The sequence below is a fragment of the Podarcis raffonei genome, chromosome 1, assembly GCF_027172205.1.
Source record: "Podarcis raffonei isolate rPodRaf1 chromosome 1, rPodRaf1.pri, whole genome shotgun sequence".
Classification (NCBI taxonomy): domain Eukaryota; kingdom Metazoa; phylum Chordata; class Lepidosauria; order Squamata; family Lacertidae; genus Podarcis; species Podarcis raffonei.
Window position 1 is genome coordinate 29524361 of NC_070602.1, and position 15276 is coordinate 29539636.

A 15276-nucleotide genomic window follows, 5' to 3' on the forward strand; every position below is an offset into this window, starting at 1 on the left:
CTCCTGGCTAGGTTGCCTGGTTAAACCTTTTCTGTCTGGACAGCCCTTCACTTCGTGGCTGTTTCAGTCGCTAGCAGTATCCGTCAGTGGGCGTTTCTTGAACCTCTTCCAGCACAAAAGTTCTTTGACGCCAAGTCTCCGCCTACTCTCCCTGCGCGGAAGTCTTCTGCGCAGGGTGGGTGTGGGTAGCGGAGGACCCATGCTCTCCCCGCTGGTCTCCGGCGAGGAGTCCTGGAGCCCCCTCGCTGATTCCCCCATCTTCCCCCCTTTATCCCTGGTGTTACACTGATTTCCTTCCCCAGCCGATGAGCTACCTCTCTCCCTGCTGGTCCCTTCTCCAGCATCGCTTGAGAGCCTTGCCTCCGCCTCTGGCTCCGATGGCAGTTCCCTGACACTTCCATATCCTGGAAGTTGAGACCTTGCATCATCCATTAACCACTTGGCAGATGGGAAACTGAGGCTGATAGTGATTCTACATTCTAAGCTGGTATTTGAACCCCTTCAGTCCCTGCTGAAGGAGAATTAGAGGGATTTCTCCACTCTTCCCACTCATGTCTTCTACTTCTAATGCCTGAGGCTGGATAGTTTCTCCAGTCAATATAATCTTGGCCACATTGAAGCCTTTTCCAAGGCAGGAGATAATAGCATTTCATAATTCTTTTTTAAAAATATGTGCTTCCACCTTTCTCAAGCTATTTTCACCCGTGTGCTTCCACCTTTCTCAAGCTATTTTCACAAAATGTGATTTTGGAATCAGTTACAAAAACCTCATTCGTTTGGTTTTCCCTTTCAGGAAAGCAGCGTATACAACAGTTGGCTGAGAACATCAGGTATTTCCGAAGACGGCTTAAGGAAATGGGCTTCATCATCTATGGAAATGAAGACTCACCTGTTGTACCTTTGATGTTGTATATGCCAGCAAAAATCGGGTAGGTTATATAGGGAGATAGTGGTCGTTTAGCTCTAGCAGAAGTAGTAACAATTGGATGTATACCCAACTCCCTTCAAAATAGTTGGTGCTACAGCAGTAGCAGAAGAAACGGTTAGGGAATTGACATTTGACTTATGGGAGCAGGGATATATGAAGCTACTTCTGTAGGAGGTTAGGCCCCCAGACTCTTGGGAAGCTGGATTATTGCCCGGTTCCACATCCTACTTGCCTTGTTTTTTGTCACTGCATGGAATCACAGAGCATTCCTGGATATTTCTGCACAGTGCAAGCTGCCAGCTCAGATAGCAATTGGCAAGGGAGGGGTGGTGGTGGAATTCTTGGTGAGTGAGCTCCAATGCTGGAGTTTCTGTGTTCTATCAAAGATACTTTCAAGTTTAAGTTACAAATCCGTTTAGAAGTAGCCTGCTAAAAGACCAGCCCCTGCCAAATAGAATCTTTCAGCTTTGTGTGAACTTAATACAGTGAAACCTTTCTAGAAAGACCACCTCCGGACTGAACAAAAGAGACCTTTGTATGCAAGCGCTGTGTGTTTCTAAGGCAAGCAGTCAGAACAGTGGCCTCCCAGGCATTCTTCACGAAAGCCCCCCCCCCCGCCTCCGAGCAGCATAGGCCTTGTATTGCTGCTGCTGCTGCTGCTGCTGCTGCTGCTGCTTCATTAATCTTGTCTTGCTTCCTTCACAGTGCATTTGGACGAGAGATGTTGAAAAGGCACATAGCCGTTGTGGTCGTGGGTTTTCCTGCCACTCCGATCATTGAATCCAGAGCCAGATTTTGTCTGTCTGCAGCGCTTACCAAAGAGATACTTGATATTGTAAGTATTCAAGTTTGTCCCTGATCTGTCATCTTTTAACTAGTCTTAGCAGTAGAGTATGAAAGAGATCTTCTGGTCAGGAGCAGCACATCACGAGACATGTGCTTAGGTTGGACCAGTGTTCTCCTAATTCTGGTGTTTTTAAAGTTACTGCATTCTCCTATGATTGCAATGGGGCACTGCATAACCTAAGTTAGACTGCTTTGGTTTATAAGTCTAAGTGGGGGGAAATTCTGTCCCTTGGTGTGACGCTAGAGGCCCTGTTCTGAATCAGCCACGGTATTATTAAACTGTTGATTGACAGGAGAAGAACTGTATGAAGATGTTCTAGACAACATTTCTGACTTTGTGACACTGCATTTGGAAAGAGGTTGCGTAATTTGCTTATAAGCATGTTGAGCTAAATACAATTAAATGATATGTTTAAAATTTATTGTGCTTTGTGTTTACACACCAGACTATATGCACAGCATCACTGTGTTTTAATGTATTGCCAAAAGGCTGCTACAATTTTTAGTAACTGCTGAGAATTCCCCCCCCCCCTTTTACTTCAGAAACTATTCTAAAAATATTACCATCTGTTAGTTTGAATTTAGATTAACTTTACAGTTACTGATCTGAATGCATGGTGCCTTACCTAACCTTTGTATGTATACATGGGATAAAAATGTGCAGGAATAAAAAATGGTGCTGCATATTTGCAGGATTAAAAGAATTAGCAACGAGAAGAACGTGAAAGCAAGTGGAGCCTGAATGTGTACTACTTTTGTAGAATAAATGAATGACTTTTTATATTATTATTTATTAAATTTGTTACAGAAAATCTTAATGCAAGAAGTGGATTTTGGAGGGTACATACCTCCATTTATTCAGGTGCCCAAAAATCTGAAAGTTGAGTAATAACAGACCCAATAAGTAAGAGATCAATAAGCTCCACTACTTTTATGGCAAAGGATGCCTGTTGTAGGCCATTCTGATGTCTAAACAAGTATATGAAAATAGTGAAACAATTATGCAGGATCTCTCAAACAATTATTCAGGATCTTTAGCAGTATAGTGCCAAACAAAAAATGCATGGAGGGAATATGCATCCATCAACGTTACACCTGGGGTCATTGAAAAACACAGCCCATGCAAAAAAGTTCTGAAGACCCCTATATGTACATAATATGCCTGTGTTTCATACATTAGTATGTTTGCATAGGTTTGAAAAGTTACAGTATTTTTGTTTAAAAAGTGATGGTCCTGTTCAGAAACCTACCTGTCCTCCAAATGGATTGAATTCAGAGGACCATATGTAACAGGACTGATAGAAGTTGATTTTCCCACCCCTCGTCACCTTGGCAGCACCCCCCACTCCAAATATTCCACATGGGGTGAAGAGACCCTGTTGAATGGGTTGTGCTTGGTTTTGAGGGACTGAGGTGGGAAATGGGATTCCTGAAACTAGGACAGCACTCACTGCGTAGTGCCACACTGGAACAGAAGAAGGCTGTATCACTTAAATCCCTGGTAAGAATACCAAAGTAGCTTGATTTATGGAAACATGGGCCTTTCTTCCTTCAGAATAGGTAATGTTCCACATTTTGAACATGGCTGGAACACTGATCTGAACTGTCTTTTCTAAATGATCACAAGTGCTGACAGGTAGGAAGTGGGAGCAGCTTTCCTGAGCTTAACTAAGGCGAAAAAGAGACCTTACAGAGCTGGTCCATGTACCTTCCTCTTACTGGCTGAAGCAAGCACATATTTTCTCATTTTTTTCCTTTTCTCTCCCTACCTACTCTGTGTTGAGTGTGGAGGTCTCTTTAAAAAAAATTAAAACCTGATATTTGTAATGCTTCCTTATTGAATCAACCCACATGATGGACAATGGTTCTCTGGTACAATGTATAACTCTAATGTAAATAAAACTTGCTTGCCTGAAAATACTTTGGCCCTGGATCAGAGCAGAGCCCCTCGTAACTTGCATCCCTGTGGGCTGGTGCTTTCTTTTCAGCGATGAAAAATATATTACACTTTCCTGAAGTCAGAGTTCAGCCATGCCATTTCCTTTGTAGTCTTTGCAAGTCACATGTTTCTCTTTGTTTTAAATTAATAAAATCCTAAATCTGAGTTCAAGAATAACAGTTAACGGACTCTTTCAACAGAAATTCAACCTCAAATTATTTCCACATGTTGCCTTTTGCTAAAGCTGTGCTTAAAATATGCTCACAATTAGACAGTGTTTGGCAATTTCTACCCTTCTCCCCCCCCCCCGCCCCCCTTGAATTCAGAGCTTATGTGGCCTCTGTTTGGGGCGCGGGGGGGCGCTTTCTCAAACTGTGTCACCACCTTGAGGTTTCTTGGCATATGGCACTCATTTATTCACTTTCTGTTGTCAGTTATTGGGGCTACATAGGTTGTGTGGGGATAAGAGCTACCGAATTGTGGGTAGGGCAGGAGAGTTGTTATTTCCTCACACTTGCCACACGATGTTCCTGGAGAAGAATGGACTTCATAAAAGAGAGTTGCGGAAAAAGAAGGGGTGAGGATTTGTGCTTTAGATAAACGTATGTATGCTGACCTAGGGAGGAAATTTTGTGTGCCTACTGGTTTTTCCTTACTAGAGCTTTAGAAGCTTTTGCAAACCTAAGTTCTATCCACATTGGAACTAGTGGCAGGTATAAACCAGGTTGGGCAAGCTTCAGGCTTGTTAGAGCCACTCTGTGTTTTTTACTAGAACCCCCAAGTCTACCAGCCAGAGCCAGGTGCAAAAGGCATAATATTGCTAGAATTAAAGAACAAGGGTGCCTCTAGGCACATTCTGAACCCGGGAAATTGTCCTTAGTACCAGAATTGAACTCAGCTCACATTCCTTACACATACAAATCTAGCCCTGGTTAGCTTTCTTCATATCAATAGGAATCATGGAACTTCTGCTCTCTGGTGCCTCTCCAGATCAGTTCAGGAGGGTTAGATGACCTGCCAGAGTAGACTTTGGGAAGGTGCAGAGTGAGGAGAGAGCAGGGAAGTTCTGCTGTGTGAGTGCAAGTTGTTCTACGAATGCAATGACTTCATTGGCCTTTGCCATTATGTTTTGTGTAAAGGTTCCACTTCATTTATTATTATTTTGAAAGATGCTTTTATTGTTTTATCACTTGTTTTTGCTGCCCTGGGCTTCGAAGGGCAGGATATTATTTATTTATTTTTAATCCCCCCCCCAATGTTTATTTGTCTCCCACCACCACCATGCCAGAGGCAGCCTCCATACCCGGGCAGGATATAATTTAATAAATAAATGAGGCACAGCTTGGGATTGAACTGCAGTTATGTTCAATAATGGTAGACGTAGTACTTCATTATTCCATCAGCTATGTGCTTATTGCCATACAGAAAGAAAAAAGCCTGCCCTAGAAGGCTCACCATCTCCAGGGAGAGGAAACAGAATATTGGAGATAAATGTAAAAAAAAAAAAACCCCAAGAAGAAAACTTAGGCCAGCAGCCCAGTTTTGAGTTTTCTCAGCCTGAAACCCTCCCCTGGGCTGCATGCAGATCTCCTTTTGAAACTAAGCGAGTTTCAAAAGCACTTTAGAGCATGAGATTGGCTGTCGAAAGCAAGCATGGGGCACCTGTGGCCCTCCATATGTTTCTGGAATACTGCACTCTTATGGTCCCTGACTATTAGCCATGCTAGCTGGAGCTGATAGGAATTTAAATCTAGGATCTGATGGAGGGGGGACTACAGATTCTGTAGACATGGATTAAAGCAGAAAGGTAAATGAAATCAATTGTGCTAATACAATCCCCTTGCATGAGCGCAAATATCTCTTTAGATCCTAGCCATTGTGTTTCCCCACCTTTTTCTTCATGCAGCAATCCTTAAAAAAGAAAAAAAAGCAGCTGATATTCCTCTTTTTCCAGGCTTTAAAGGAAATAAATGAAGTTGGAGGCCTCTTGCAGTTGAAATACTCCCGGCATCGACTGGTACCTCTCCTTGACCGTCCTTTTGATGAGACAACATATGAAGAGACTGAAGACTGAGTTCTCTCCCTGTCTTTTGATAGACAAGGCACACTCCTCAGAACTCTGTGTGGCTCAAAGACCAAGGTTCTTGAACCAAACACTGACGGACTGCTTAGCATAAACAGAATGACTTCTTACTCACAAAACTGAAGTGGCAACAACAGCTAGAACTGGTGTGTTGTGAAAAGCAAAACAAAACCTGGCTTTTCTTCCTATTGCTTTAAGGTCTTGCCCTAGGGAGGAGTTTGGATTACATTTTTAAAATGCTGATTCCCTATTTGTTTGTCACGATGAGATCGCGGCGGCCACTGTTGGCAGTGAGTGTGTTCCCCATCGCGCTGCAAGGTGGGCATTGCTAAGGATGCTGCAGTGCTTCTGTCACGACGTTTCCTTTTTCATGACTACAGTCTAACCTCCTTGAGAGTGCAAGACCAGCCAGTTTATTCAGCTAAGGCTTCTGATGAAATCATTGACAGCTAGCTAATTTGAATATATTTAACATGAAATAATCAACCAAAGTCTTTTCCTTGTCCCTTTACATAGTGCTTTTTTTTGGTCTTTATTATTACAGTGGTGGTTGACTTGCCTCTTAAGGACTGTTAGTCAGTTCTTTAAGGGTCCAAGCAGGAATCCTCCCAGGGCCTTTATCCATCTTGATATTTCAAACTGGGTTCCAAGTGTTCCTTCATTAGAGTAAGTAGCGAATAACATTTCAGAGCAGGAAAGAACTTTGTGGACATTTCCCTTTCCCTGTATAGAATTCCTTCAGCTCCAAGGTGTCCCCACAATTCCAGTTTCCAGGATGAGTTCTCATGTTGCTTGTTGGATTCATGAGTGTTTGCCTTTAGCTCTGGGGTGTGTGTGTGTGTGGTCAGATGAAGAACTAGATTGGGAGGGAGTAGTATTCCAAACCACCTTCCTTTTCCTCCTTTCACATATTCCTGCTCTACTTTTTGGCAGAGCTAATGATGCAGCTCTTCGAAACCTAAATGCTGATGGTCTGCCTCCTCAGAGGGCCTTTTGTGGTACTTGAATTGCTCTTGCTATATTGATACCAATTAGGTGTTTGCTGTGGCCACAGAAGGTAGGCAGCAGAAGGCAAAATCCCATTACAACATGTATGTATTTTTTTGAAGTTGCTTTTGTAGCAATCTGTGTATCAAGAGCAATTCCCAAATACACAAAGGTGTGGGGTGGGAATGAGACTATTAGTCTGGTGAGTTTCTTTGTGTGAGTGGAAGCAGCCATTTTATTAGCACAATATGAAAATACTTTGATCTTTGGATATTTGCCTCAAAATATTTAAGAATAGCCTTGGAAGCAAAAAAGAAGAATATGCCTTGTTCACTTTTTAGAAAAATTGTGTTGGAGAATTTGATTCTCAGAAGCATACTAAACTAAGAAAATAGTTGCCGTTGACTATGTCTTCCAGTGAATTCAGTTACAATGGCTATTATTTAATTTACTAGAAATCATATATAGGCTGTTCATTGGCAGAAGTGCAGTGTGCTGTTTTCACACATATGCATTATGAAGTCAGAGTATCCATGGTTCAACTTCATACTCTTTAACCATGTAATTTTTTAAACTTTTTGCACGGAGGAAACCTCCCCACTTGTACATTTCCAGTAAATTATTGCAAAGGATTATGCGTAACAGTAGAAAATTCTGAGCAGCTGAAGATCTGTCAGCTTGCTTAAAGAGCCTCTGCTTAGCCTCTCAATATGGCAAATACTTCAGCTAGGTCAGGGCAAGGATTTCCAAAGTCTGATTCAGAATTAAGGAATAATAATACTTGACCAAAGAACAGATTGTAGTTGCTAATATTGTGCAGTGCCACTTGCCAAGGCCTGAAACAAAGGCAGAACTAAGATTTTGCAATTGTGTTTCCAAGTCATATGCTGGCACGGAGTTTTTGATCATGTGTTGAACATGTTAGATATTTTGAAACCTAACAGTAAAAAAATAATAATTTTATGCTGTATATACTGAGCCGTGTGGCCTTAGCACCAAGAGCCAAATGCACAGGAAGTGGGAAAGAGTCAAAATAGCATCTAAAAGTTTCTATTTCACCTAAATTCTTGGTATCCCACAAATAACTTGAAATGTGTTCACTATAAACTGGCTTTGCTGGAAATAGTGGTCTTCATTTCCACTAGATCTCAACTATGCTTCTTTTGGGGACCTGCCACCATCCTCCATCTGTGTCAATGCCAGATCACGATATAATAATATTATATATCCTAATAATTCCTAAGACCTTCTGCCCAGGATTACTGAGAGTACTGGGAATGACAACCCTATGTTTCTGTATCAAACTGCTTAAGGGCGGCACCATGCATAGCTGTTTCAGGAAGCATTGGTGTTGCAGGCAGTGCCTTCCGCAGCAAACATGTCAAGTGCAGTGATAAGATATTTTGGTGTTTGTTCCAATAGTCATAAAAGTGGTGCTGCCCTAACCTAGTTTACACCAGGACTGCTGTGGGACCTGTGGCCCTCTAGATGTTGTGTGGCCACCGCATCCGTTATCTCTGGCCATTGACCATGCTGATAGATGAGAGTTGGGAGTTCCAACAATGACCTGGATTTCCCTTCCCTAGACAGGACCAAATATAAGGATTCAATAGTTTAAAAATCCATTCCTTGGGATTCAGCTAAGGAACTGCCTGCCCTTGCACTCAACTGACTTCATCCCAACATCAGGGGATGCAGTTTGGCAAGACTGCTAGTTCAACAGCTGAAAAGCTTTCATTAAAAAAAATTATCAGCTATTCTGTCTTCATAAATACGAATGCTACCATGTGCATGTGTGTGCACACACACAGCCTTAGGATGATACAAAGCTACTTTGAGGTGTATGAAATAAATGCAGGCCATTTTTAAGCATGTTTTTGTTAACATTTTCCACAATTGCATTAGCAGAAGTACTTCAGTAACATCTTCAAGGGAACTGGACGACTTAGCTGGGTGAATGAGGTCAGGTGGTATGTCTGAAAGCTGAACTGAATACTTAAACTGTACAGGAGGACAACGTGATACTCCCCAAGAAAGGTTTTTGTGTGTGCTTTGGGTGATGGGTAGGGAAGAAGGAAAATGCAGGAGACAAATGCCTCATCTGCTGTTTTTCTTTTGCTTTGTATCCTTTGGTAGAGTTGGATGCCAGTATCAGGTGGGACCAATATATCAGAATATCCAGTACCCGATATTTAACATAAGATTTATTTGACACAGTGTCAAGATGTCTCTTGTATTCTAATGCTGTCTCCCACCACACACCAATATTTTCCAAGTCTTCTCATTCCAGGAAAGATTATAGCATCGGTTTGGGGATTCTTACGGTTCCCACACTCAACCTACAGTGTGGTGTGATATGGTTGATGGGCATGAACGACAACTTCCCTAGGTTTTGAAAGGGCTGTTTGTTGCCTGTATGATCAATCTTTGGGAAAAGCAGGTTAAATTGTATTTACTGCAGGACATTGGGTGGTCTTCTTCTGAAAGAACTGATTTCTTGCCAAAGAGAATATTACAAAATATCAAGATTGCACTCCAGACTCGCTTGGCTTCATAATCTAGACAGCTTATCCAGAAGGGGGACAGTGAAACATCGCAGCCCTCAGTATACCAAATAACAGATTGCTTGTGTTGGAGCAAGCAAGCTTGAACCTTATGCTTCTCTGAAACCCACATTATCAGTAGCAGCTGACATGCTCTTGCATGTTGAATTTCATGTATAAATGGAAAGACCAGGAATACCCAAGAAAGATCACTTTTGGTGGTGTGGGGGCGGGGTATTTTGGTCTCTGAACCTTAATTTGTTGGAGGGAAGGTGTTTCTCCCCCCAAGGGCAAGCATAGAGAGCAAGGGGAAAGGAACAAACATTGCAGGGGTCAAATCCACGTAGGCCTCCAGAGATATATAGTTGGTGTATTTAGCAGTTGTTTTCCTTCGTGCCCCAAATACCACATTGCGACATACAGGGCTGTGTATCCGCCTGGCAACTTGTGGTTTTCCTCAGCTGCCCCTCCGTGCTGATTATGCACCCCTGCCCTCACTTTTAAAACAGGGGTGAGCCTTTGAAGGCTACCTACTGCTGTGAGTCTGGTTGCCTTGGGACCAGAGTTTGAAATATATGGGACCATCCAAAAACTAATTGTTTTTATTTTTTATTTTTGCTGAAAATGAGGGTTTGAGTCATGTAGCTTATGTACTTCCTGAGAGGTTGTTCCACCCCCCACTCCCCACATTCTGGTCTAGGTTCTAGAGTCAATGTGACACAGCGTGTTGCAGAAAAAACAGACATTGTCTTTCCAGTGCTTGTCTTTTCCAAATGCACATAATTGGGAAATGCTCAGGTTCCTGCTGATGGATATTTTAAAGGATGCTTATGCTGAAAGATGCACTTGCACGCTTGAGATTTGTTGTGTTGTGCATTTTGTACTTTAATGTCTGAAAAGGAAAGTGGAAATCTCTGCAGTGTCTGCAGTAGCGATGCACACTTCCTGTGTTTGCATTGGGGGGCAATGGGAGGAATATTAATTAGGCTTAATGCTATTCTTTTTTTAATTAAAAAAAACCCCAACTTTAAAATGTTTTGGTGCTTGGCACAACTGAAACTTATCCAAAGAACAGAAATTGTTTTCAGATATTCTCTTCCATTTAGTAATTTAAGATGATACAGGGTCTGTTCACATGTAGATAGGTCAGTCTATCAAGCTAAAAGTGGTGCAGGATGACAGCTAATTCTTATCCCAGTTTCCCAGAGTTGTAGGTTCACACACAATGTTTTACCATGCACACACTTATCTACTTGACATTTTCCACAGATAATATTAAAATAATGCACCTTCATGGTGATAGTTGGTATATTTCATCAAGGGGCTTACACTTTCTCCCTAAAGCAGTAAATACCAATGGTCACCTCATTGAGGGTGAAACAAATGTTCCATCATTTAAATCTTAACAATGTGATTTACATTGGGCTGTCTTCATCATATCAGAACGAATGTGGGAAATTTGCTTGTTAACATACATCCTGGGAGGTTTATAATATGAAGCATTCTTGTGGTCTTACTCTCCGTTTGATGGTGTGATTTTTAGATTTGCTGCTTTGAGCTCTGTCTGTTTGTGAAAAAGGTTGAAAGGGCCCATGCCGGGTTTAAGAGCTGCTCTTGCCCCTCTGTGTTGCGCTTGACTTGATCAAATGGATCTTTTTTTTACAGGGCTGCTGTAAAGCTAATGATCTAATGGAAAACTTAACTTATTTATCTATGGCAGCTGGCAAGTGTGTTTCTGGAGCAGCTGGGATGTGCCAAGAAGTGACATGACTACCAAAACACTTTCCACAAACAAAAGTGCACTGAAATATGCAAACCTTCCCTGTGTTGTCCATTTGCCAAATGTGCTGACCTTGGCCAGTATTTCAGCAACCCCTGCCCTAAAAGTATCTCCTGCATTTATGTGCAACTATAGAGGTGGTCAGATTTAGGAGGAAAGTGGAGGCAGGACCTACCATATGGAGCCTGAAGCTCAAGGCTAATTTATTGGTCTCTAAGCTAATGGTGGCCCATATTTTTATAGCCCTAGACTTGCCCTCGAAGAAACAAGTTCTAAGTCTTAAATTGTACTGTGCTCCTATGCCTCTCTGTTGGTAATAATGTACATATAGCCTAGATTTTTTGTAGATATTAAATTTTAAATGACATTTTTAATTACCCCCCCAAAAAATACTTCCCTTCCAGACATGACTTTTTTTACACCTCGAACAATTAACACGAAGTTGGGTACCATGTGGGTAGGGAGGAAGAAGAGAAGCAGATCCTACATTGGCTTTTAAGTAAAAATGCATGTTAAGCGGAGAGAAACTGTTTGACAAAATCCAGCTATGTTCTGCTTAATAAAGAATTCACCAATATTCTGTGTGAGCATTTTATTTAACAAAGTTTATTTAAATGCAGCTTAGTTGACAGCAACCTCTAAATGGTTTGCATAATAGAACAATTTTGAATCTTTAAAAAGCAACAGTGAAAGCCAACATTAAAAACAGGTCAGCACGAAAACAATTTTTAGCAGGCTGTCTAATATCATTGGGCAGGGAGTTCCCAAGTCTACATGCTGCCACAATGAAGGGTGGATTGCTTGCAAGTGTGGAGTGAACATTATGTGGCCGTTGTGAGAGGAGCGTGTTGCTCTTGAAGTTATTAGGAGTACTGTATATGCTCGACAATACTCTGGGCCAGTGTTTCCCAAAATGGGCAGTACCACCCCCTGGGGGGTGCTGGAACAATCCAGGGGGGCAGTAATAGCCTTGGTTGCAATTGTGGAGCATTGAATAAAAATAAGGGCAGTGGAAGCATAAAGAAGAGAATAAAATTTTGAAAAACCATTTGCACATATTTCATCCGTTGTGTAACAACACTTGCAGGATGGTGGCGTAGCCTTCCCTGGATCCTGCTGTTGTGCTGGAGGCGAGGGGTTTTCCCAGGCTTCAGTCAGGCCTGGGAAGTGGATTGCAGCTGGCCTGCTTATTTGGCCAATGGCAGGCATGCTGTGGCCCTGGGGTGGATCAGACTGAGCCGGCAGGCTTCACTCTGGTCCGCCCCATGGGTTTTTACAATATCTTTCTTCTAAGACATACCACAGAAATATCGATACATAAAAGAAGGCAGATTTGTCACTGCAACTTTCTGTTTGCTTAAAGAAGGTAGATTTCCAGGGGAGCACAGAGTCTTTTTTCCCCCTGAAAAAGGGGCAGTAATAATAATAATAATTTATTATTCATACTCCGCCCATCTGGCTCCAAATAAGCTTGAGAACCTCTGCTGTGGACCATTGACTAGCATCCACTGACTTGGAGAGGTTTGCTTGGGATAAGGTTGAAAGCTGAGGGATCAGGGTGGGACTGGCTCTTGTTTTCTTTTTACTGGGAATGGCTGGCGGAAAGATACAAGTCTCCCCAGTACCCTTTTGTTGATTAACATAACCTTTACAATTAAGCATATGTGATACAGGTTCGCCCCAGCATGCAAACCAGACTCCTTCGCAGTGATGCATCTTGGGTTTCTTACAGTAAGGGTACATTACCACCCTCCACCACTGGGTGGCTTCTGTTTTTGTATGGCTTTGCACCTACACGCCCATGCCTTGCACCTGCAAAGCCTTGAGCATTGACATGGTTCCATGCCTGTGCCAAAGTAGGCTTTTGACCCCAAAGAACAAAGAAATGGGCTATTCCTCCTGCACAGGTTTGTCTGCTCCCCTTTTACCCTTAAAAAGTAGTTCAAACAGGTTTTTCAGGTCCCTGTGCAAGAACACCCTTGCCCTGTGGGTGATTCTTAAAATGTGAAGAGAACACTGGTAAAATGATTAGGTTGAACCAAGCTCTTATAGGACTCCCCGGGTATATTTTGTGTATATGTTTTAACAGGAGTGGGTGCCCTTGGCTTGCGGTGTGGTTTGTCCCTAGGACAACAATCTTTTGCCATGGTTATGTTGCTTTCCTGTTTTACTTCTTAATCTTGCTTTAGTTTTGTCCGGTTCAGGAAGCTTCTATGAAGAGCCCTGTTGCATCAGGCCAAAAACCCATCTTAGTCCATCATCTGTTGGCTAACCAGATGCCTATGAAAAGCCCACGAGCCGGATGTGAGTGCACCAATGCTCTTCAACTTTTACCTTGCTGTGTGGCTATTTGTTCTTGTTACAAATCCTGTTGTTTATAGGTGGCCTTAAGTGTGGTAATACCACCGTTGCTGGCGTCTGTCTGTCTCTCTCCCTAGAGACAATGGAAGAGTATGCCATTGGGGTTGAAGTCAAAACTGTTGGAGAGTTACAGCGCCTGCTGTAGTTGGAGAGAAGCAAGAGACGTTTGGTTGCAGCTGGGGCAGGTGAAGGCATTCAATTTCACTGGGGCAGATGCACCATGGCAATACTACCAAGAAGGTAAATACTGACCCACAGGCAAAGAGAAGTGGAGCAGGAAGGTTGCTCAAGTGAGGAATAGGTGCAAGGAATGCGGGTGGCGCTGTAGGTTAAACCACAGAGCCTAGGGCTTGCCGATCAGAAGGTCGGCAGTTCAAATCCCCGTGACGGGGTGAGCTCCTGTTGTTCAGGCCCAGCTCCTGCCAACCTAGCAGTTCGAAAGCACATCAAAGTGCAAGTAGATAAATAGGTACCGCTCCGGTGGGAAGGTAAACAGCGTTTCCGTGCGCTGCTCTGGTTCGCCAGAAGCGGCTTAGTCATTCTGGCCACATGACCCGGAAGCTGTACACCGGCTCCTTCGGCCAATAAAGCGAGATGAATGCTGCAACCCCAGAGTGGGCCATGACTGGACCTAATGGTCAGGGGCCCCTTTACCTTTACCATGTGAGACATACGATGAAGACAGTGAATATTTCCAAACTTTTCGGCTGGATCATGGATAGCTCGATTCAAGGCAGCCTAACAGGCAACTTGTTTTACCACTGGAAAAAAAAAAGGGACGGCCTTCCCTTAACCAGGTGCCCTGCAGCAGGTCTGGACTACAATTCCCATCAGCCCCAGGCAAAAACAAACAAACAACGGGCCCGTCCAAGCACCCGCCTTAAGAGACAGCAGAGTTCCCCCCTCCCCTCAGAAACAGCCACCCCGCGCGGTGTTGCTCCTAAACAGCATGCGACATGTTTCCTCCGAACTCGCTTCACGGCTCCCTCTTCATGTCTTTCCCTATCTCCCTGCAATACAGATACGAAGAACATGCCGGTTTCTGCGCCCGCGCGCGCTGGCAGTCCGCGCTTCGCTTCCTTTCCCTCGGGCCGCTCATTCATTCATTCGGCCTGCGGGGAGGAATCCTGCAGGCGCGTCGGAGGAAAGCCGCGGGGCGAGTGCGGAAGATTCCTTCCCGGTAGGAAGGGCAAAGAGCTGCAGAGGCAAGCCCGGCTCGGGAGGAGGAGACTGCGAGCGCGCTGCCAAATCCGAGAGGGGGCAGATCCGCGCCCCGGAGCCCGTCTGATCTCGGCGGGAGCAGGAGGAGGAGGAAGAGGCCGTTGGCGAAGAAAGGGGCGGCGGGCAAGATGAAAGGGAGCTGAGCCGAGGGGCGGCCGGCACTTGGCACGAGTCTGCGCAGGGAAAGAAGGACGGGTGGCGCCAGCAGCGGAGCAAAGGGGACCTGGGTTGCCTCGCAGAGCTCTGGGCCGGGCCGGGGGCAAAGCGCCTCGTGCCGGAGGAGTCGCAACTTCGGGCGTCGAAGGGACGCCTCGGCCCCCGGGGAAACTTTGCGAAGAGCCGTCGAGAGAAAGAGCCGAGCGCCTTCAGAACAAAGAGTCCTTCGCCTGCGGAGCCGGGCGGGGGGCGGAGAGCCGGAGCAAGCGAGCGCGCCCCGCAAAATGCCAGCTCCACGAGAGGCGCCTCGTCCGCGGCCCGAGCGGAGCCCTTTGCCGCGACGCCAGCCGCAGCCGAGGTAACCTGGGACATGCGGCGGCGGCTGCGGGCCGAGGAGCGGCTGGCTGAGGCGAAGCGGCGCCGAGCGGCGGG

The 15276-nt window shown here is 44.4% G+C and overlaps 1 protein-coding gene across 1 annotated transcript in view; it reads left to right on the forward strand.

The window, feature by feature from the left end:
- Positions 1 to 11683, forward strand: part of SPTLC2 (serine palmitoyltransferase long chain base subunit 2) — a 66392-nt gene extending 54709 nt beyond the window's left edge. The window contains exons 10-12 of the mRNA XM_053378314.1: positions 794 to 929; positions 1634 to 1763; positions 5668 to 11683. Coding sequence (XP_053234289.1) covers positions 794 to 929; positions 1634 to 1763; positions 5668 to 5787 — 386 coding nt within the window. The 3' untranslated portion in view covers positions 5788 to 11683. The remainder of the gene's footprint in view (positions 1 to 793; positions 930 to 1633; positions 1764 to 5667) is intronic.
- The last annotated feature ends 3593 nt before the right edge of the window (positions 11684 to 15276 follow it).